Source organism: Marmota monax, unplaced genomic scaffold (assembly GCF_021218885.2).
Source record: "Marmota monax isolate L192 unplaced genomic scaffold, Marmota_monax_Labrador192_F-V1.1 WCK01_AAM20220418_F8-fsc00018, whole genome shotgun sequence".
Classification (NCBI taxonomy): Eukaryota; Metazoa; Chordata; class Mammalia; order Rodentia; family Sciuridae; genus Marmota; species Marmota monax.
This window is the reverse complement of record NW_026692201.1, coordinates 22,553,995-22,577,938: the sequence shown is the minus strand read 5'-3', so window position 1 is coordinate 22,577,938 and position 23,944 is coordinate 22,553,995. Positions and strand designations below refer to the sequence as shown.

General features: G+C 35.8%; 1 protein-coding gene across 1 annotated transcript in view; it reads left to right on the top strand.

Annotated features, from left to right (window-relative positions):
• Pcsk1 (proprotein convertase subtilisin/kexin type 1) overlaps nucleotides 1-7,978 on the top strand; it is a 40,494-nt gene extending 32,516 nt beyond the window's left edge. Inside the window, exons 12-14 of the mRNA XM_046428831.2 lie at nucleotides 1,252-1,385; nucleotides 2,694-2,855; nucleotides 4,647-7,978. Of these exons, the coding sequence (XP_046284787.1) occupies nucleotides 1,252-1,385; nucleotides 2,694-2,855; nucleotides 4,647-5,024 (674 nt within the window). The 3' untranslated portion in view covers nucleotides 5,025-7,978. The remainder of the gene's footprint in view (nucleotides 1-1,251; nucleotides 1,386-2,693; nucleotides 2,856-4,646) is intronic.
• The last annotated feature ends 15,966 nt before the right edge of the window (nucleotides 7,979-23,944 follow it).

Genomic DNA, 23,944 nt, shown 5'->3' with positions numbered 1-23,944 from the left:
TCTCCTTATAGCTATTTTGAGATCTTAAAAACATACTTATTTTTCTTGGTATTAGATTTCCTTTGCCTTGTTCATCCTGTTCATTCCCAGTGGTTCTTAGATAAGCAAAGAATGTGACCTATGTCAATAATTCCAATTAATATCCTTCCCTCAAGTCATGGGTTTTCAAACTATGTTCACTTTCCAGGGTTCTGACCTCCCATTCATTTTTCTTATGTAACCGTTAGTAGTGAAAGTTATTCTGATAATTAACAAAACTTACAAATATATCTGAAATATTCAAGGAATCGAGTAAGAAAAAACCCCTGGGAATTCTGATCCATAAAAGAAGGTTGAAAAGACTAATACAGTCCTCTTAATGATGTGAATCAGGCCATTTGATATGATGTATAGACACATACCCTGTTCCCAAGCAGGTCCTAATTCAGATGTGAGAGCTGGTTGGACCTTTAGCCACAAAAAAAATTGCACTAAAGTTGTCTTGATCTCTTTCATATTTTAGTAGTACTCAACTGACTAAATCGGATTTCTATAGGTGATAGATGAGGAGAGATGAGCTCCCTCTGTGGTCCCCTTTCTAGGATATAAACTGGAGTTTTGGATTAGCCTCTGTTAATTTTAGAGTTATGCTTTCTAGATGTCTTGGATTTGACCTGAAATATTAGTAGGAAGCATTTATTTTTTCATTGATCGGTCTATAGTTCATTTAATCCTTTTATTTAGAATGAAATATTATTCATTTATTTGCCAAAGACTTGGACTTGGAAGTTTCATATAAAAAATACTAGTTTTTATATGATAGGAGGTTATTAAAGTAACTCATAATTAATTAATAAGTTGATTAAATTAATTTTTATGTCTACTTAGATTACAGATTCAAGAACCTATTAAATTTTTAAATTTCCTTTTACATTTCAAAACAATAGTTTTATTACAATATATTTTATATCTTTGATTCCCTTTTTAAATACAACTCATAAATGTCGCTCTCTGAATTCTGTTTATTCAATAAACCTTAAACACCATATTTATTATTATTTTCTATATATATTTTGAAAAATTATTCTATGCAAGTGCTGTGGATAAAAACATTTTTTTTCTTGTGATTGTCTCCATCCTGACTTCATACTAAAAGGGAAAATTAGGACTAATATCAACCAGCTTTCATTTTCAGTTATCAGATGCAAGAGTGTATCCCACTCTCACACATGTTAGTATATTCATTAACTTGTGTTTGTTGTATGAAAATAGGAACCAGCACAGTATTGTTGGCTGAAAGAGAGCGGGACACATCGCCTAATGGCTTTAAGAATTGGGACTTCATGTCTGTCCATACATGGGGAGAGAATCCTGTAGGCACCTGGACTTTGAGAATTACAGACATGGTAAGTATGAAGGAGAGGATGAAGAAACACACATTCACTTTTCAACACTTTGAAGCACTTCTAAGGTTATATCATCATTAATTATGGATTCTAAAGAACTTGACCACTCCTTAGTAGAAGGGCAAAGAATACTATTTCAAACAGATAATAATTTTAGAAGAATATTAGGCACCAGCCATACTAGAGAGAAGAAAAGATATGCTGATAAACAATGTGACAGACTATGGGACAAATCCAGGTGTTCCATGTCTGAGCACAGCCCCACATGTCCTATGGCCTTGAGAGACAACTGTATTCCCAAAGTTAGATGCTCAGATCAGCTTTGCTATGGAGTCTTCTGGAGTCACCTGAAGGCCCTCCTGCAAGTATTCTATGGTGGATATCAAGTAGCAGCTTCATGTTCAGCAAGATATCTTATTTAATGAGATCCCACCACCAGTTTCAGTTACCAAAAAAATCATTTTTTCAAGTGAAAAAACTGTCAGCATTGATATTTGTTTTCCACATTGTTTTACTGGTGCATTATAGTTATACAGATTTGTTACATATTTTTATATGCACACAATATAACAATATAATTCAACCAATATTACTCCCTCTCCCTCCTCTATCCCACACCCAGGTCTCTTTCCTGTACTGATCTCCCTTTGATTTTTAGGAAGTCCACCCCCATCTTTGTTTTCCTTTCTCCTCTCTAGCTTCCACATATGAGAGAAAACATAAGACTCTTAACCTTCTGAATTTGATGTATTTCACTTAGTATGATGGTCTCTCATTTCATCCATTTTCCTGCAAATGATATAATTCCATTTTTCTTTACAGTTCAATAAAGAATCACTGTAGTGTAATGGCTTTAATTCTCCAAGATAAATCCTGAGGAGTGGTATAGCTGGGTCATATGGTGGTTCCCTTCCTACTCTTTTGAGGAAACTCCATGATGATTTTCATAGTAGTTGTACTAATTTATGGTCCCACCAGCATGTTTAGATTTTTTAAGATAGTTTAGAAAACAGTTATAATTGAATTTTTAAGAATATAACCAATATGGGAAAGAAAAATTATATAAGGGAGCTCTGCTTTTTTCACTAGATGCTTGAATATGAAGCAATTAATCAGTTTTTTAATTGTTGAACTTATAAAATACCAACTTTTATGTCAAGAGTGAATCCAGTGGTTTCTTTCAAAATAGAGCTCTGAACATGGAACACACAAAATCTTAAGTTTTGACTATGAAATCCTTAATATTTTAAGTGAGTTTATTTTATATTCAAAACACACACTAAAATATGTGTGTGCTTTATTTACTAGTCTGGAAGAATGCAAAATGAAGGGAGAATTGTGAACTGGAAGCTGATCTTGCATGGGACCTCTTCTCAGCCAAACCACATGAAACAGCCTCGTGTATATACATCCTACAACACTGTCCAGAATGACAGAAGAGGGGTGGAGAAGATGGTGGATGTGGAGGAGGTCTGTATGGCTCTGTTCTTACTGCACTATGTTCTGAACTGTGGTAGACAATGCAGTGAATGAAGTTGCATCTAACTTTTAGGCAGGGAATAGGGCAAATATGCATAGAGAGGAAGCAGGGGTAGCAATAAACTGTTTCTTCCCCAACAGATGAAAGAAATATTATTTTTGTGTGCTTTCATCTAAAATTTATTATGGATAAAAATTTTCAAGTTATTATTAAATTTCTTAATATGAATTTTGCCCACTTGTGACACAGCAAATTGTAAAAAAAAAAAATCTATCTTATTACATGGTCACATACCTGATATTTGTACTAGACTGAGTTTTTAAGCATTTTCCACATGGTCTGATTTTAACCTATAATCCTTGTAACCTTGGAATGATAAACATTAGTATGTCCACTTTGCAGAAGGAATACCAAGCTAGCCAAATCACTTAGGTTTACTTGTTCCTGTTTAATAAGTACCATTTAACTTGCACATCTTAGCAACACCAAGAAGAACTATGGGATCACAATTTCTGTCAGAAAATTTCAGAAAATAGACAAAGTCTTTCATGCTCCTGGTTCTCGGGAGCTGCTGGCTTCTCTTTTATCAGCAGGTGGCCAGAAACCCACATTTTCTCTATCTCTGTTCCCCCCAGCATCTAGCACAATGCCTCAGATGTAGTACATAGGTTTTTCCAAATTTGCAGAGTGACCTTTCCTGAATAGGTCCAGCTCTGTGCTGGATGTTTTAGAGGATGTAGAAACATAGTATTTATATTTATTCAAGCAACTAGCTGTGTGGAAGCCTTAGCTTGGATTCTGGCCCCATTTTATTCTGTTAAGCAACTTCCCCTCCAGGATCCAAATCCCTGGGGCCTTTTCTTCACGGCCCCTAAACTAGGTTCACCTTGTTAGTGTTTCTCCCTCAGAGATTCCTTGAAAGATATGAATGGGGCCCTTCCATGGTTAAAACATTGAAATACAGTCAGCCTTCCATATCCATGGATTCCAAACCCTTGGATACAGCCAACTGTGAATCAAAAATATTTGAAAAAAATGCTGTCTATGCTAAACATGTTTACATTTTTCCTCATCATTATTCCCTACACTGTACACAACTATTTGTATCATATTTACATTGTGGTACTACAGGTAATGTGGAGACGATTTAATATGTACAGGAGGATATACATAGGTCATGTACAAACCCTATGCCATCTTATATAAAGGACTTAAGCATTCACAGATTTTGATATCTGTGAAAGGTCCTAGGGGACATCTGTATACAATGATTGACAAAGAGCTGTTTCTCTGATCTTTTCTGTCCCCTCCTACCTGGCCCCTTCTTATAACTTGATAGTTTCTCACAGAGCAAGAAACTGCTCCTACTCTACAGCAACCAGTTGGTGACTTACAAAAGAGTTGTTAAATATTTAATATTATCTTCTTCCCAATATGGATTCCACGAGAACAGACTAGCAAGTGAAGGAAATCAACACACACTGAACATTTTCCTGTATTATCTCATTCAGTTTTCAAAACACCAGAAATGGAAGTAGTCTTAGTCCTATTTTACATGTGAAATTCAGGGAGATTAAAAAGGTTGCCAAAAGTTCATCAGTGAATGGAAAAATGAGGATTGAAACTTAAGTCTTGTAACTTCAAGCCTTGTGCTCTCTCTGCTCACCAAATTGCCTCTCTGTGGACATGCAGTGGGCTTGTGCTAGGGCTGCAATTAGGTTGCCTGACTAGAAATAATATGTTTTTTTTTTTCTCTTTGTTGATGGCATTCTGTATTCTAGGAGCAACCCACAAAAAAGAACCTAAATGAGAACCCCCCGGTGTCCAAGAGCCCCAGCAGCAGCAGTGTGGGGGTAAGAAGAGATGAACTGGCAGAAGGGGGGCCTTCTGAGGCCATGCTGCGACTCCTACAAAGTGCTTTTAGCAAAAACCTACCTTCAGAGCAATCACCAAAGAAGTCTCCAAGTGCAAAACTCAACATTCCTTATGAAAATTTCTATGAGGCCTTGGAAAAGTTGAATAAACCTTCCCGACTTAAAGACTCTGAGGACAGTTTGTATAATGACTATGTTGATGTTTTCTACAACACAAAACCTTATAAGCACAGAGACGACAGGCTGCTGCAAGCTCTGGTGGACATTCTGAATGAAGAAAATTAAAATAAGTATGTGGTCCTGAGTTGGAAATATTCACACATCTTCCTTTCCCTTAGATTTTGCCTGTGTCTGAAGTGGTTGTTTTGGCATTGATTCCTATGCTTGTAATATCCTTTATGGTACTTTTTTGTCTCCCCACATTGTATATTTAAAGGGGATGAGCTCAAATAGGAAATCCAGCTTCCAGAATTGAGGATAGCTCTTTTAAAACATGTCTTCCCTGCCAGCACAAATGAAGTGTTGTATTCTTTAGAGAATTGACACATGCCCCCATGCCAGATTAGAATGACTCCTTGAGCCTGTCCATTTCATTTCTCACATAAAAAAGGCAAAACCTGGGGAATCCATTCATTAGAAAAGTAATCTTCAAAAATTAGGGAGGGGAAAAACTGTTTCTATAGCTTGCTCTCTATCCTTGTCATGTGGTTCTTTGAATTTTGCTGCCAAGGAAACATTCAGAAAGCAGCTAATGAAAGAGTTACAATTAGGCCCATAGCTTAGGTCTATCTACTCCCAAATACAATGCATACCAGGAGGGATGATCTGGTCATTGTAAGAAATGGATGGATTTTTTTTTTTTTTTTTTGGCCCAGAAAGTGACTCTGGAATGTGTATCATGTGTTTAGAATGGTTCTGGAGTGTTGCTCTTTGCTTGATGTGCCACATAGAGGTCTCTGTGGATCAAAAGGCGACTGTGACTCATGCTGTGTGCCATGGTCTTTCTCTGTTTCTCCTTCTCTTTAACTTTTTCATATTTGTTTCCTTTCTCAGCCACAAACTCAATATTCAGAGGATTAATTTACACCATTTCAGAACAAACTTTCACTTGAGACTTACTCAGCAAACTCCTCGTCATAATAAATTTGTTTAATAGTAACAGGTAACCACTCAACATGAAGAACCTATGTAATAACAGGAAAATATTCATAATGGAGAGAATCAGTAAAAGATTTTGTTTGTTTGTTTTTTACTTTAAATTGTGCTTATTAGAACATATTGTTCTGGATCTTTGGAACTGAGTCTCCATTCATTACTGGACAAAACAGGATCTTCTCAAATCTTAGAACTGATAGTTTCCAAATTCTTACCAAATTCCTTCTATGCTTTAAATCAGGAGACATAGACTGGCGGTCTATAGGTCTCACATGTCCTCTGATATGCTTTGTTTGGTATGCAGAATATTTAAAAAATTGGAGTAATTGTTGAAAATTTCACATAAAACCTGATTCTCAAACCCACTTTCTCTCGCGGCAAGAGTTAGTTAGAGCTGAGTAACAGCTGCCCAATTAGAGTTGAGGTCCAAGACTCCCAACATGTTCCACACTATCTACAATGGTCACCTTATTCCTTAGTGTTCAGCATCCAGTATTTGATTTTGTCCACTCCTGTGGTGAATGAATATGTGCAGAGTGTGAATGAATTAGGACTAAAACTACACTCAACTTTTTCCAGGCAGAACTTATCATTAAAATTCATGAGTTTGTTATGATATAATTAATTTGTTGCATTTACAGGCAAAAAAAGTTATTTTAGGCCCTGGAAATATCTCTGAAATCTAGTTTGACATATTCATTTAATCTCATCTCACTTGCTTATTTGTTTCTATTATTCATTGATTGCCAGTCTCCTAGCCTTTCCCTGTGAATATGCTCAGAGTCGCCAGTCACTTACAATGCTGTAGCCTCCTAGTGAGTTGTTTACAAACCTTCCACAGAGTTTGAACATAGGGTCACCCATTACATTGAACTAGTTCAGGAAGACAGCTCATTTGAAGTGGACTTGTTAAGACAAACTTTGACCCTTTCTTTCACCATTTGCATTTGTGCAGAACAAGGTAATTTCCAGAGCAAAGCTCATGATACCTGGAGACTGCTCTCCTAAAACACTTGCAATATTACTTTGTTTCTGTAAGTTTCACAAGTTTTTTGATAACAGCATGTTAGATAGAATTTTGAATATTGCAGCACATCACAAAGTATTACAACTTAAAAGGACCTAGGAGTTATTAGATTACATTTCAGCTTAAAAAAACAAAACAAAACAAAACAAAACAAAAAAAAACACCACCACCAACAAAAAAAAAAAAACCTACAAAAGCTAAGGTCCAGAGAAGCCAATGGGTGGTAATAAATGAAAGAGTTGGAGCTACAGCTTATCCTTTCCCCATTCCTAATATCTAGTGCTAAATGTATGCAGCTTTCTTTTAATCCTTCTTAATATTATCTTTTCCTGGTTAAAACCCCAACCAACTCATTGGGTTATAGCCAAAGGTTCACTCTTAGAGAAACTTTAATATTTAGATAAAATCATGTTTGAATGTTTCCAACCTGGAATTTATTGTTCAGACATAAAATATTTTTGTCAATCTTTCTTAGTGCCTGTGTGGATTTTTGTGACAATGTTAAAGAGGAAACTTATGTAATATTTCCCTTGGAATTTTAAGGTATATTTTCTTTACAGGCATTTATAATGTATTGATGCTTTTATCAAACAGAATTTTAAAAGGCATAATAAATTATATTAAAGAACCAAAAGTTTTCCTGAGAATAAGAAAGTTTCATCCAATAAAATATTTTTGAAAGGCATGTTCTTCTGTCAATGAAAAATGTATAATAAGTATGTGTTGTATTATTAAAAATGTCATTTGTCTAATATCCTAATACAATGTATAACTGAGTTTCACATGTGTGGTCTTAGAATTCTTAAGGGAACTCCCACATTATACATTTGATGTATTAACCAGAGTATGTAAAATATATAAATCAGAAGAATAAATGGTTTTGCATTAAGTAAAAAAAGAAAACAGCTCATGTTTCCAACAAAAACAGAACTCCCCTTATACTGTGTTTCCCAAATGGAATCTAAAAAAGAAAAGTTGAATGTTCACATTTAGAAGTAAATTTCTTTCTTTTGGGGAAAGCAGGCTTTTTAGGAGGCAAATTAAGCATCCACTTGAATAAAGCATGTTTCATTATACTTCCTAGGCCAGACTTTCACTTTCTTGATAACACACAAAAGTTGTATGACTGAGCCTTAATTGAAATATTGAAGAAAAGAAAAAAGCAAACAAAACTAAAGTGACTTACTACGTGTAAGAGAAACAATTTACAACAGTTCAGTGAACATGATTTGCCTCATAGGCCAGAGGAAAGCAGCCAAGCATTAAATCCCTCCCTGGGGTCCTCTCATCACAACCTCCAATTCTCATTTTGGATCTTCTGTACTCAAGCCTGATCTCCTTCAGGTTTCAAATCTCCATTTTGGGTATCTCCACCCACCATCTCAGAATCTGGTCTTTCCATCCCTGAGGATGCACCTTCTCCTACCCCCCCCCCCCAATACTTTCCTTTCTCCTACTTTAGAGATATCAGTTGAACTAAAATACTGTTTCAAGAATTAACTAATGTAATTGGGTTTTGTCCTCCAGGTCCATATATCTCTGAAGTCTTCCCTTCAGAATAGGTTGATGACATGACTCTTTTCTATTTCTATATTTACCTATTTAATATATATTGTGATGCACAACATGATGTTTCAGTATACACAAAGAAATTAGCATTGCAGCCAAAGAAATTAACTTATCTGCCTCCATCACTTAGTTCACTCCTCTTCTAACTTCTCTCATTTTTCCTCCTTCTTTTCCTCCTCCTCTTTATCATAAAAGCACCTAAACTCTACTTGTTTAGCACATTTCCCCATATACAATACAATATTATTAGCTCTAGTTTTCATGCTATATGGCACATCCTATTCATCTATATTTCTGTAACTTTGTACCCCTTTGATGAATACCTATCATTTCCACCCCGTTTCCTGCTCCTGTAACCACTGTTCTACTCTGATCTATGTAGTTTAAATTCCACATATTCATATATTATTCTTTCTGTGTTTGGTTTATTTCACTTATCATAATGCCCTCCCATTTCATTTATGTTGTTGCAAGTGGTAGGATATTCTTCTCCTTTACTTTTAAGGCTGAATAATATTCCATTACACATACACACACGCCATGATATTATATTTTATATATGTATATATTGCATATATCACTATATCTCACAATTTATCTCATTGTTCATCCATTGATAGTCTGTTTTCTTTTGAATGTTTATTTGGTAACTGTTGAAGGCTGTGAGCACAAACACACATATCCCAAGAACAAATACTGATTTTTGTTGTTGTTGTTTTGTTTTTGTGGTCCTGGTGAGTAAACACAGGGCTTTGTGAAAGACTGGCAAGGGCTCTACTAGTGAGCTACAACACCAGTCCACATTAATTCTTAAATATACATTTAAACCTATAAGGAAGGAGAGAAATGTTTTTCTTAATTGCCTTGTAATTGACAAGGCTGTAAATATATATATATATATATATATATATATATATATATATATATATAGTTTGATTGATTCACTCTGCTCCCTCTGCCCTGTGGACAGAGTGCACTTTCCTGAACCATTGATGTTGAACTTGACATGTGATTTACTTTGGTACATGGAATATTAGTGAAAACAATGCAATTAGGGGTCTTAAATGTACAATCCCAGTTTGGCTTGCCTCTTGATTTATCTCAGAGAGCTACTGCCCATTCAGCTTGGTTCTAGAACAAATGTATACGGGAACAGATCTAAAATCAAATCCCCATTCAAAACCAAGCCCAGCTCAGCCAACTCATAGCATGGAGCAGAGCTATCCTGGTGAATGCAGCCTAAATAAGCTGAGCATTTCCCCTGGTCAACTTGTTAGCATGAGAATAAATGCTTGCCTCTGAGTTTGGGAGAGTTTGTTATGCAACCTTACTGTGGTAACAAAACTGACCAATAGAATAAAAGTAACATTGGTTCATTTCACCAATACCACCCCTTTCAAATTATGTCTTCTGGAACCCAGATACTCCAGATCAACCCAGTACTAGCATATAAGGAACAGACGAAAAGTGTGATGAGGCCAACGAGAGGAAAACAGGTATACGATTGCACTGAATGCAAGTTGATGGGGGTATACTGACAGAAAAATGGTCCTGAGTCAGAATGATGGATGTCTGTAGAGGTTTTGACAAAGGTGACCATCCTAGCTGAAATGGTTTACCTTAAACTAATACCAAAGAGTCAAGCACTTCCTTGGAGCCATGGTTTGGTTGTAAGGCTCACCATAACACTCTTAATAGTATATTAGGAAACTATGCAGAAAAATTTTACTAGGGTTACTCTGGTTAGGACTCAAGGTGGCTGAAGTCATGTCAACCTGAATCCATATACCAGAGTGTGAAAAAAGAGCCAGTATTAAACAATATACCTCTTAATTCTGATCCCATAACTCAACATAAACCCTGCACAGACTTTGAAATTCTCTTTTAAAGCTTTGACTTGGCTAAACATTTCCTAAAAGCAGAGCCTTAAATAATGATTTGTGTTTAACTAATTTATTTAGGAGGTAACAGCCAGAAAGCAGAAGTGACTCACACATACCCAAGAATAGCATGGGAATAGTGATCTATGTCCATTAGTAGACAGAAAGATGGAATGAATATTTCTGCTCATATCTGCATTGATAGAAGTCAACAAGAAAAGAATCTTACACTACCCCATCTCTACCTCATTTAATGCCTTGGAATTTGCACTCTCTTCTCTCAAAACTTTATACAATCTTAGGGAGAGGGGAGAAACATGATTTACTGAGATAAAGTTCTTATCATTTATTGGAAAAGCAACTCATCAGAAACAAATTTTTGATATTAAAAAATTAACTAATTTTTGCTCATCTGGGTATTTGCAATTTATACATGCAGCCTGCATGTTGCTATATAGAGATATTTGCAAGCATTGCTCTATCATCAATGCATGATCAAGGAGGTGACTACAGTCATTATATGTCCATCATTCTTGTGCTCTGTGCCAAAAAGGCACAGCCCACTTTCCTAGTTTCTATATCTCTACCATTTGTGCAATTTCAAGTCAATTTACCTGGAATGCTACAAAGCAGTTTTACTCTCCTCCACACCCCATACCATGGGTATCTTCATTGAATGATAAAAAAGAGCCAAACATTTGAATTTGTGATTCTTACCTACAAATCCAATGAAGGATAAAATATCAGAATCAATGAAGAAGGAGGAAATACTGTATTATATCTCTACATTAATTATGCTGATTATGTTTGTCTACAGAATGGACTATAGCGCCAAAGGAATTCCTGTTCTTAGAAGAAGGTAGGGGAAACACTGTTAGGTTTGTTCCTTCAGGACTGTCACAATTGTTTCCTTCAATTCCTTTATTCCTGTCCCTAGTATCCCCAGTGGAAGGTGATTGACAAAGCTAAATGATATTTTAATGTGAAAAGAGTAGTGTCCAGGCTTGGTTCTGCCCCCAATGATTTATAGTTCCTTCCCTCATCATTGATCCTTTTCCACACCCACAAGGGCCCAGTCCCAAACTCATTCTTGGGGAGGGTCCAGTGCTCCCCCTACCTTATGCACAGATTACAGTTTACAGTCATTTTCACCTAAATAATTCTCACTTCCAAGGTAGAGTACAAGATGCCACTCTGTTTGGATGAGAAAATTCTTCTTGAGTGGTATAAATTTTGAAACAAAAATGTTAAGAAAGATTTATCATGAAAAAAATATATATGAGTTGTATCAGTTCTCTTGCTAAAGAGACCAGAAGGAATAAACTCACCTGTGAGATTCTATACATCTTATCAGGCTTCCCAAAGTGGATCAAACACATATTGCTTATGTGAGCATTCACTCCAGGTAGATGCTTATCATCTGGTCTGAGCATCCAGACCTTGGTTTTGCTCACTCTCTACTAGTGCTCACTAAGCTTCCATGACATGAATGAATGGCCCTGAACTACCATCTTATGATTTTATTTTTTCTTACAAAAATCAAAAAACTGCCAGGCATGGTGGCACATACCTGTCATCCCAGCAGCTCCTGAGGCTGAGACAGGAGGATCACAAGTTCAAAGCCAGCCTCAGCAACTGACTGAGGTCCTAAGCAACTCAGTGAGACCCTGTCTGTAAATAAAATATAAAAAGGGCTGGGGACTTAACTCAGTGGTTGAGCACCCCTGGAGGAAATCCCTGGTACTGGCACCAAAAAAAAAAAAAAAAAAATTCAAAGAACCATAAGCCTTAGATTGTTTCAATTAGTTGTTGCAAATTATTCTGTTCTAATTTCTAAAGGGTAAATAGAAGCCATTTAAAATGAAGCAGCAATACAGAGTGACTAGAGGTATTGACTTGGGAGTGAATTGGAATTTTGGCTCTTCCACCTCCTAGCTGTGTACACTTGAACAAGTAACTTTACTTTATGGATCTTATTTTCTTATATATAACAATGACAGATGTTAAAGATTCGCAGTTAGGATTAAATAAAATAATGCATAGAAATGATTTAGTATGGTTGTACATAGCAAGTATTCAAAACATTAGTTTTTGTCATTAGTGCAATTGTGGCTCTTACTATTACTGTGGTGTTGAGAAAAGAAAATGAATTTTAGAGCCAAACATCTGAATTTGAAATTCTCATCTAGAAATCCAAGGAAGAATAAAATATCAGAACCAATGAAGAAAATGGAAACACTTTAGTATATTATATATTTAGTAGAGATTACATTGATTATGTTGATTATGTTGCCTTGGAAATTGTCATCCCAATGTGAATCTACAAACCATACTGAAAACCATTTAATCATAGCCAGTGTAGACTGGACTGCAGTGGCACGAGAGTGCTCACAGTGATAGCTGAGACTCAAAAAGCAGTACCCTAAGACCAAAAAGTAGCCAGAGGCAGCAGGTGAAAGGGACTAATGAATGAAGGACATCATTTATTTAATTTCAACTTATGTTTAATTTTTTTTGTAATGAGTTGGAGTACACATTTTCAAATTTAAAAATATTATAAAGCATTGATAGTTATAATAATATAATATAAAGCATTTCATAGTTATAATAATAACTATGAAAAACAACGAGTGTTCAACTGTATTCAAAGCCTAGTGTTTTGTTTAAATAATATTAGTGTCCTTGTTTTGTAGAACAGGAAACTGAGGCGCTGAGAGGTAATTTTGTTGATTCAAAGCCAAACAGATATTAAGGAGTAGAATGGATATTTTAAAATTCCATTGCCAGATTATGCCTTTATCATTAGCAAGACATGAAGGTCACATACATCATAGAACATATTCATAATATGAGAATCAACTGAGAACCATGTATCTTATGCTATTAATTATCTTCTGCTATTTAAAATCATAATAGAAATAATTTTGATCAGATGTTTACTATATGCTAAGCACATATATTATATATTTTTACAATGATGACATAATAATTATGGAGAATAAGAAATTATTTCTAATGCTTGTATTATCTTGCAAGTGAGGTGCTTTTACAGATATAGAAAGCAAAAGAGATTAAGTTAGTCTTCCAAGATTACACAGCATAGCCAGAATTTTAAAGCTGATCATTGGACCCCATTTTTTCCCACTGTCGCACTTTTCAGCTTTACTTTCACATTTTGCCTTAGCGGGCACTCTCATGATTCCAGGAACACCCACATAAATTTTATATTTCTTCTTCTTTTTTTTTTTTCAAATTTTGGAAATTTCAATAAATTTAAAAGTGACGGAAGAAATTATCCTTGTCAATCACCACTCCTTGACTGATCTTGAAATAAACAAAATCTCTTATGGCAGTAAAAGTTCAACTCAATGGCTCAGAAATCTCTTGGATCAACAAATCCATTTGTATTTATGTGCAGTCTAGGCCCAGCATGGCTAAAACATTGACAATCAGGCCATTGACTCTAGGGGTGTTGTACTATATTGAGCCATTTTATTTCTCACCCTATTCTTTGGCTTTCCTACCTTGATGCATTCTGTATTTCCTTTTTAATTTCCTAAAGTATATTCTTAAGCATATTGATCAGTGGTCAGTATGAAATGTATCCATAAGTTTAAAAAGGACTTCTTGGTCTTGTACATTTGTAGAAAAATTTGAGGATTATTTTTTCATCTAATTATTATAAGGTTTCTCAGAAGTCCTCTTTATATACTGGCATACACTATGACTCCTTAAGGTGGGGTACATTTCTCAATATTTCTCCAGACAGAATCTATTTTTTCTGGAGCATGTCTTAGAACCAATGTTCTCTCAATTAGTTCCAGGAGATATGATCTTCCAGTCAACTATCTCTAGATACTAATTGTCCAGCTTGATTCTGGGTTCTGAAGGATGAGTAAGGCTTACACCACATGTCTGATTATTTCTGGAATCCTACTGCTCAGATATTCTCTTTGCCTCAGTAAAAAATGTAGCAGCACCAGTCAGCAGACAGAAAGCAGATGCTAATTGTGGTCAGTAAGGAGGGAGGATGATTCAGAGCCCAGGAGACGCCATGAAAAAGGATAGTGGGAACTCACCTCTCTGAAGAAACTCAGATGAGGGGATCAGAGAGAGAACCCATACAGCCACTTGTGTATGGACACAGGTAGAGGGAGGGACCATTGTCCCAATTTGTTGAGGACCACCTTAGTTTATCCCTGTTGCTCCAGCATAATTATTATTTCATTAAGTGTCTTATTGGACAATAAATACATCCAGTTACCAGAGCACAGGTGTTGACTACCTTCTTGGTTTATAGATGATAATACACTTCCTGAAATGTTTTGTTCCCACTACAATAATTGAGTCTCAAAACTAGAAAGAATTATATATTTTTCTGCCCAATTTTCCTACACTTGAGAGTGATGCCGGGTGGATTCTGGGAAAAGTGTTGCTTCCTCGTAAAGAGGTACTGAGAAAAAAGGATCTCCTCTTCTTTATCCAGACCCCCCTCTGTCTGTATAGAATACCTGGGACTTTGACAGCCACCTTGGAACCTTCCTGTAAAACAGCATCGAAGAGCTTTCTGACTCCATAAACATCAAGTCCCATAGACCTGGATGTACCTTCTACTCATCTCCCTAATCATGATGTCCATGAACTCTCTCTCCTGATTATCTTTCAAGTCTTCCCATTTGTCTGCCTCCAATGCTGCCATCCTGGTCCACACTGCTATCATATTTCATATCACTATTGTGGCTGATTTCTCCCTGATCTCCTTTCATTTTGTAATGCTTCCAAATTGTGTTCCATCACATCACTCCTTTCTTGAAAACCTACTATACTAGGAAAACCCTAAATGCTTAATCTGGGTTGAAAGCCTGGAGAAGCTGGCCCTAACCTGTCCCTATAGTTCCACATTATCTCACAGCATTCACTCTCCAGGGCATAGTACACAGACCTTCTAGCTACTTTAATGATCCTGTTATCTATGAGGACATATCCTTCTGTCAAAATGTTTCCCTTCATTTTTTCCCTAGTTAATTCTTTTCTACTTAACTAAGAGTTCAATTTACAAATCCCTTCCTCAGGAAGACTTTCTGACCATTGCACTGATGAAGTCAGACGCTCTACTATACATTCCTATTTATCACAAGGGCAACAGCATACACAATTAATTTTTTACTGTTTCTCTGGTTGGAATGTAAGCTTCACTAACATCCCTCTGGTTAAATACTACATCCCCCAATACAGGTACAATATCTTATACAAGATATTAGATCCTCAATAAATACTTATGGAATGTTTTATTAAGCACTTGGTTTATCTATCAGGCCATGGTACACTTTGGAATTATGAATTGTACAGCTAAGTCCTGTGTCTCAAGCAGCATGAATCAGCAGTAGTAGTATTTTTCTTCCTAGGGATGGAGCACAAGAACTGACTCTGAGAACAGAGTCCAGAATAAAGCTGAAGTGGATTTTGATTTTGATTCTGTGACTTAGTATCTAGGTGACACCAGATGAATTTCTTTTCCTTTATGAGTCTCAGCTTTATTATCTATAAAATGGGAAGAGTAACTATACTTACCTCATAAGATTGGTTATTTCTTTATTCAACACATAGTTATTAAACACCTATGTGTCAAGCACTCTGGTAAAAGCCAGAAACAGATTAATGTACTACATGGACACAGCCTTCCTTCCCCTGAGCACTGTTCTTATTCATCTCTGTATCCCCAGCTTAGCACAGAGCCTGGTACATAATGGCTGTTTAATGTGTGTTGGTTCAATTAACTCATATAGATCTTTGTTCTCCCACTGATTTAATGTGCAATGGACATGAAAGTACCAATGAGTAAAAGTAAAGAAGAACTGCTGATACTCATAGTCCCTGGGTGGTGGGCAGAATGCTGAGCCCAGTACATAGACTGCTTCACTTAATCTTCAATCAGTGATGTCGATCCACTTATCATTATCCCCAATCTACAGAGAGGGAACTACAACACAAGCAGTTGAAGGCACTTGGTCAAAGTCACACAGCCTGGAAGTGGAGAAGATGCATGAGCTCAGACAATTTCATTACACTGACAGCACACTTATATTCTATCAAGCTCTAGCTGAGAGTCCAGAGTCCCAGGGAGAGAGGAAATGAGGAGAGAGATTCAGAGCTTAGAAGAGGAAATCAACATCAGAAAAGCAGCAGGGAAATATCTTTCTCTGGCTATTTTCATCCAGCTGCTTACTTATCTTTGAAGACATCATGCACCTTTCTTCCTTTTATGTCTCTATGTTCTATGTCAAGTAACAATAGGCTTAACTCTGTCAGGTTGTAGTTTTATTCATCTCTACATTCTATGTCATCAGATGAAGCACTGAATCATTAGAATGCCATATAATTTTATGTGTTTTGATAAAGAACTGCACTTAAAACCCAATTGTAGTCTGCTGATTTTTCCTCAGACTGATTTCAAAGTAGGCTGATGAAGTAACATAATAAAAGGCAGACAAAAAAAAAAAAAAAGCCATATGTCAGATGTAGTAAACACAAAGAAGCCAGACAGAAGACTAATATCTGAGATCAAAAAGTGTGTGTGACATGGCAAAGCAAACAGCTTTCCCAGGAGACCAAGAGCTACACTCACCAACATACGTCAACCAAGCCAAGTCCCAGTGCATCTAAGTATTCATGAGCCTTTTTAAAGCTTTGTTTATCTTTTTGACTTAACTCATTATTAATGTAACTGCTATTGTTTATAACACCCAATTTTATACTCAAACCCCAAAGCCATCCTAATCTAATTGCTGAATACATTAATTTGTTTGGTATAGCCTCATGATATCCACATACAAATCCCGTAAGAATAATTTACTGGGGGAATAGTTCTTAAACTTTTGGACTTAGATTTTCTTTACACTCAATAATATTGAGGAATTCAAGAAGCTTGTTTATGTGGGTTATAGTTTTTCAATAGTCTGTATTTATAATGAAAATTGAAAATTTGAGTATCTATTAATTGAACATAATGATAAACCCATTGCATATTAACATAAACAAGTTTTATGAAATAAAATAATTATAAATATAAATCATTTTTATTAATTATTTATATAATTATTTATATAAACATTTGTACTCTTTCAAATTAGAATTCATTGGTCTATCTTGCACTTTGAATAGCGCTTTTATTCATGCATCATTGTGTAACATTATGCATTGTTATTTGGATAATATTAATTTATTGAGTTATGCAGATATTTCAAATGTTTACACATTTCATCATACAGTATTTTAAAAAAATCATATTAGTTAAGGTCATCACTAATTCATAATATTCTTTGAAGTATTAAGAAATTGTAAGCTCGTGGTGGTGGAAACAAATTTTCCAAAATTGATTTTTCCTGAAAGTTCAAATTTTCTATTTGGCAATAAATACTGTCTGTTTTCCTGGAAGTAACAGCCTCATTTTACTCATTTTTGAGAAAATTTCTGCCAAATACTGAGGTCAGAATAACCATAGTTTGTCTGTAAGTCATTTTTTCTAGTAAAAATGATGTCATGAATAAAAGCAACCAGTTTATGAAACTCAAACAATTACACAAATGTTTTTCTCAAAACAATCAAGATGATTCAGCACGCAGAAAAGTGCTGTTTATTAACTTCCCATTTTGTCACCCAACTTACATGGCACATATTCAGGGGCCATTTTAGTCTTCAGTGACAGCATTTTTAAATTATCTGGATTTTTTTTTTTAAAGTGCATGATGGTAAAACATACAATAACTACTGGTAAAATTTGGTGTCGCTGCCTCAAGTACTGCTAAGGTAGCACCACAGTTTTTGCACCATCTGTGCAAATGTCAACAAAGTAAAAAAGGCAGGTGATGTAATAATTAGTTTGAAATTAGTTTTAACTTTTTAGACACCTTCAAAGGATATTGGGACTTCCAAATGGGAACTATGTTTTGAGAGTTGAGAATTTTCAATATTAATTGATATTGTTCATTTTAGATAAGCCAATGTGATTGAGATTGAAACCCAAAGAGGAGACACTGAAATAGAAATTGTTCTGTTCAAACATCATGATGTTCAACATTCAGGCCAGGCTGTTGTATGCCTGATCTGTCCAATCTTGGCACTTGGGCGGTGACTGCCATTGTAGGTATAGCCAACTGGCTTCATACACTTTCCCTTAATGCACCTCTGACCTTTAAAAAAAGTGTCAGAAGGACTGGTTGAGAAGAACTTGTGCCATAAAATCAAACATGTCAAAACAAACATGTTGTGCAGGAGAGAGAAAGAGAGAAAAATATTCATAAAAAATAAGTTCAATTTGTAAATAGATATAGAGCAAACTCTATCTCAATACTCATTATTCTTCTGCTGCTAACTCCCAATTCTTACACACCAGGGAACTAGCATCTTGGATGGTAGTGGTAGCTACTATTTTGATCCTAAAAGCCTTGCTTTCCAATTTCCTTATAATGATTCAGCTTTGTCTCCTGACCTGCCTCCACGGACGATAGTAGCTCCTTCTCACTGAGCCATTCCACTGGCAATTACAGGAATAGTGAAATTATCTCCAGTGTCAATGTGACAGGTAATTATAAAAGGTTTTTGAATACACATTTGGAATTCATCAAAGTTAGTATTTAAAATGTATATACTTCATCATTGTGATTTTTGTTGCGATTTATGTTGCCAGTTAAGAATTAAGAAATATCTTCTTTGATATATATATATATATATATATATATATATATATATATATATATATATAAATGAACTTATTAAATGCTCACATCAAATGTCTCATTCTGACATGGGGATGTAGTTCAGCAGATGAGTATTTGCCTACATGCACATGGCCCTGGGTTCAATTCATAGCATTGCAAAACAACAACAAAATCAAATGCCTCATTCTGGTTTATTAAAAAAAATTAAACCTCAGTGATATTTTAAATGCAATACTTGTTTTACTCTTGCCCATCATATTTGTAAGGTTTTTCTGATTTTAAAGCCAATAGTCAAAATCAATGAAGATATGGTGAAACAGATTATTCATTATTAATGAAAGCATTTACTGGTATAAGGACTATATTAAAGTTTCTAATTTTTGACCCTATAATCCCACCCTGAGGAAATATTCTAAGAAAACAGAAATTTGGTCTAACTGGAAGACTTTAAATGGATAATGCATAAATAAGCTATAGTACTTATGTGAAGTAGAATGATATTGCCATTAAAATGCACTAAAATTTTTATAAGAAAGTTTTCATAGTAATAGAGCATTAATTGAAAGTACATGCAAACTTATGTACATGATTACCATTTATTTCTTTTTTTTTAAAATTTCAATATTTATTTTTCAGTTTTCGGCGGACACAACATCTGTGTTTGTATGTGGTGCTAAGGATCGAACCCCGGGCCGCACGCATGCAGGGCGAGTGCAATACCGCTTTCCTTCTTTCCTTGTTTCCTTCTTTCTGTCTTCCTTCCTTCTTTCCTAACTTCCTTCCTTCATTGTGTGGTAAGAATACTTAAGATGTGTCCTCATAGCACATTTCAAGTATACAATACGATATTTGTTAACTGTGGACATATGCTGTATCTTAAACCTCCAGAACTGAAATTGTGTGCCCTTTGACCTACATCTCTCCATTTTGCCTTCCTTCTGACCTCTGGAAACCATGGTTCTACTCTCTGGTTCTACAAGTTTAACTACTTAAAATTCCACATGTAAGTGAGATTATGCAGTATTTTTATTTTTGTGTCTGACTTATTTCACTTAGCATGATATCCTCTAGGCTTATCCATGTTGTCACAAATGGCAGTATTTTCTTCCTTTTTAAGGCTGAAAAATAGTGTGTGTGTGTGTGTGTAAAATATTTCCCCTCTTATTAGAAATAATACTTTAATGAATTAAAATGATTCTTTTATTGATATGAAAACCTGTGTGTGTATGTATGTAGGTATATGTGTGTAGGGAGACAGAGAAAGAGAACTTTTTAAGGAATTATTTCACACGTTTGTGGGGACTAGCAAATCAAAAATCTGTAGAATAAACGTATAGCCTAAAACTCTCTAGATCTTAAAGCCTTCAATTATTTGGATGAAGCCCACATACATTATTCAAGGTAATCTCCTTTATAATCTCCAAAAATATCCTCATAGCAATGACTAGATCAGTGAGTACTATAGTCCAGCCAAGTTGACACATAAAATTAACCATCACAGAGGGCTTTTTCCGTTTTTTCCCATATTTCTAATCTTTCTTTAATGAACCTAAATTATGCAATCAAATTTTTAAGAGTAAATGCATATGCATAGTAGAAAATTTTAAAAAAATACATCAAAAGCAAATAATGAGTTATTGAAACAACTTTTCTTCATACTATTTTCTAAACTCTTGAGAATGCTCAAGAACTTTCCCCTTCAGGTCTTTCCTTATACAGCTATGGGGAAAGTTGATGAAAAATTTTTCTGTATTTAAGAAACAAAAGAACTTCTATGTTTGAAGACCTCTAAAAACCTCTCAGTCTTTTATTCTATGGTCAATTCCAATCCTCCACTTCCCATAAACTTCCTGAGCATTATAGCTGTGGTTAAACTGCTTCTTGGTTACTATTTTTCATTTCCATGGTTCTGATTAGGACTCTTGATTGCAAATTATAGGCTCATTTCTAATTTAAGAAAAATAGGAATTATTAGTATTATAGAAATTTTGTCAGAATTTCAAGGAGAAACAGAAATAGATTTAAAATGGTTAGTGACTAGGTATAAAAGCCCACAGCAACAATACTATGCTACTAAACTTTTAGTCACTGTGACCAAAATACCCAACACAAACAACTTAAAGAACAACTTAAAGGAGGAAATTTTATTTGGGCTCATGGTTTCAGAGGTTTTAGTCCATTATCTGCTGGCTCCATTGCTTTAACCTGAGATGAGACAGAACATCATGGCAGAAAGGTGGGTAAAGGGATAGGAGAGGTAAAGAGGCCAAGGACAAGTCCCTGGTGCAAGTGCAAGTCCTGGTGACCTACTTCCTCCATCCATGCCCCACCTGCCTATAGTTTCCACCACTTCCCAGTAGTCCATTCAGCTATCAATTGCCCTAATTCAGTGATGAGCTCAAAGCCCGCATGATCCAATCACTTCACATCGAACATTGTTAATTTGAGGATTAAGTCTTCAACACATGAGCCCCTGCAGCTTACTTCATATGCAAACCATAACCAATGCCCATATATCTGTGGGACACATGTTGATAAAAATAGCCCTGCTGCCACCACCCACAAATTAACCCTGATCTGGATACGAGAAACACTACCCCTGAGACACCAGAAAAACCAGCACCTCTCTGCCACCACACTTGCCAGAATATTGATCTCTCTGTAACTGCATCTTAATGTAGCTCCCTTTCTCATCCATATCTTATAGGGGTGGGACTGACTGGAAAAACCTAGGTCATGTGCTTGTACTTCAAACAGCTAGAGTTTTTAATGCAGCTTTTGAATCATATTTTGAAAAGAGAGGACTTAAAATGTGGAAAGCTATCAAAACATAAAAGTATTTTCCAAAGATATTGAGCAGCCACAGGGGCATAGTGTACCTCTCAACTCATAAATTATTCAGACTGATGTAGATAGGATAGTAAGCCATAAAGAGGGCCCTAGGTAACATTCTCTTGGTGTATCATTCCTACCTTTCCACCTTGAGCCTGTAATTTGAAGGTCAGAATCTATTTCAGCCCAGAATACTTTCTGTTACACATTCTCTATTTTCCAAAGTTTCAGAATAGACTAAGTGTTCATTGGTATATAAAGGTTGTTCCTGCGATGTCCTTTTCTAAAGGACTTTCTTGTTTTCTGGTAATGGCTCTGCATTTTAAGGTCCTGAATATGTCCTGCTGCTTTTTCGTTTGTCATAGTGCAAGAATCAGATAAAGGGGAAAGGGGACATTTTGGGGAAAAACAACCACCACCACCACCTACATTTGGGTTAAAAACATATGGGCTCAGGCAGACATCTCTTTGGTGCTAGGGAAACTCATCTTTTCTCCATCAAGTATATTTGAGTAATTGGCAATTATCCAATATTGAGTAGAGTGGAACAGGTTTTCCACATAAGGTACCCGATTTTAATGTTTTTAATACATGTTTTATACCAGCTGCACATGCTAAATGGAACAACAAATCCTGCTGCCCATACAGGCTTCAGTCAGGAAGATATGAGGGAAGCAAAATATAGACTTTGCTAAAACAACCAAATCAGGGAAAATAGTATGGGAGGTCAAACTTTTCTGGACTCCCAGTAGGTTGGAATTTCGGTCAGGCTTCTTTTTACCACTTATAGAGTTGGAAAACTTGTCTGTTAAGAGCTATCCTCCAGTGATCAAAGAACAACAAGACTGGTGGCTCTAACAACTCAGATTCTACCAATATGATATTTCATGCTCCACATCCAGCACAACAGCCTCACAGATGACAAAACTGCCCATGTTGTACCTTTGAACATAATCTCTTTCTTAAATGTGAAGTTATCCATGGAATTGTCTACAATGCTTCCAAAATATTAAGCAATTTTCTATATACTTTAGTGAGACAGAAACACTGGCTATTGCTGAAAAAGAAAAATGCCTACATTCTCTGTGGAATATATTTGGCAAAAGCAAAGAAGATTAAGTTGATCTCCCAGAGTTAGAGGGTCCTATTGCATTCGTCTACCTATTTTAGCAGAGGAAAATAACACATTGTTATAGAACCTAAGATATTTCATGTCCTACCCTGTGCCTTACACAAAGAGCCTATTATCCATTATAAACATCCCCTTAGTGCCCTCTGCCACCTCATTCCCAGCTCACAAGTAGAAATGATTCTGAAGCCTTAATTGCTTTTTACAGGTCACTATCCCTGTCATCCAGTACTCTTGAGGAGCAAAGCACTATGTTGTATGTACTGTAATCAGATGTCAGGGTGCTCAGCTTTGCTCTGTAAGACAATCCTGCTTGTCAAATGAAGAAAATGTGTTACAGCAGAAAGATGTGCATGCTTGAACTCAAACAGATGCTAAAGATTCTTTCTTGAGAAAACAAGGAAAATGGAGGATCAGCACAAAAGACAGAGGGGTGTACATTCTAATTAGCAGTTTCCTTTCCTAGCTAGGACTGTACATCATGCTAAATAAACTCAAAACTAAAAGCCAATGCCAACAAGGAAAAAAAAAACTCTGCAGTTCAGCTTGGGAGCATGATCATAAGAATAAAGAAAAGGTTATAGTCACAGGCTGAAAGTGGGGTTTCTGTGATGATGAATAATAGAATTATTATAAGCCTACAAGAAGCATCAAGTAGTGGCAGTGTTCTTACCCCCACCAAAAGTTGGGTAGACACACAGATCATAAGAACATCTACCAGACTCTGCTTCCCTGGTTAAGTATAAATTGGTGCAAGAGATATCCAGGAGCTTATTTTCTAAGATGGTACAGAAAATGCTCTCTTCAGTCTTCACTGAGGTGGCTCAGACTAAGGATGTCCATTAAGCAAGGAAAGAGGGTCACAGGAAAAAAAAAAAAAAAGGAAATGAGAGTGG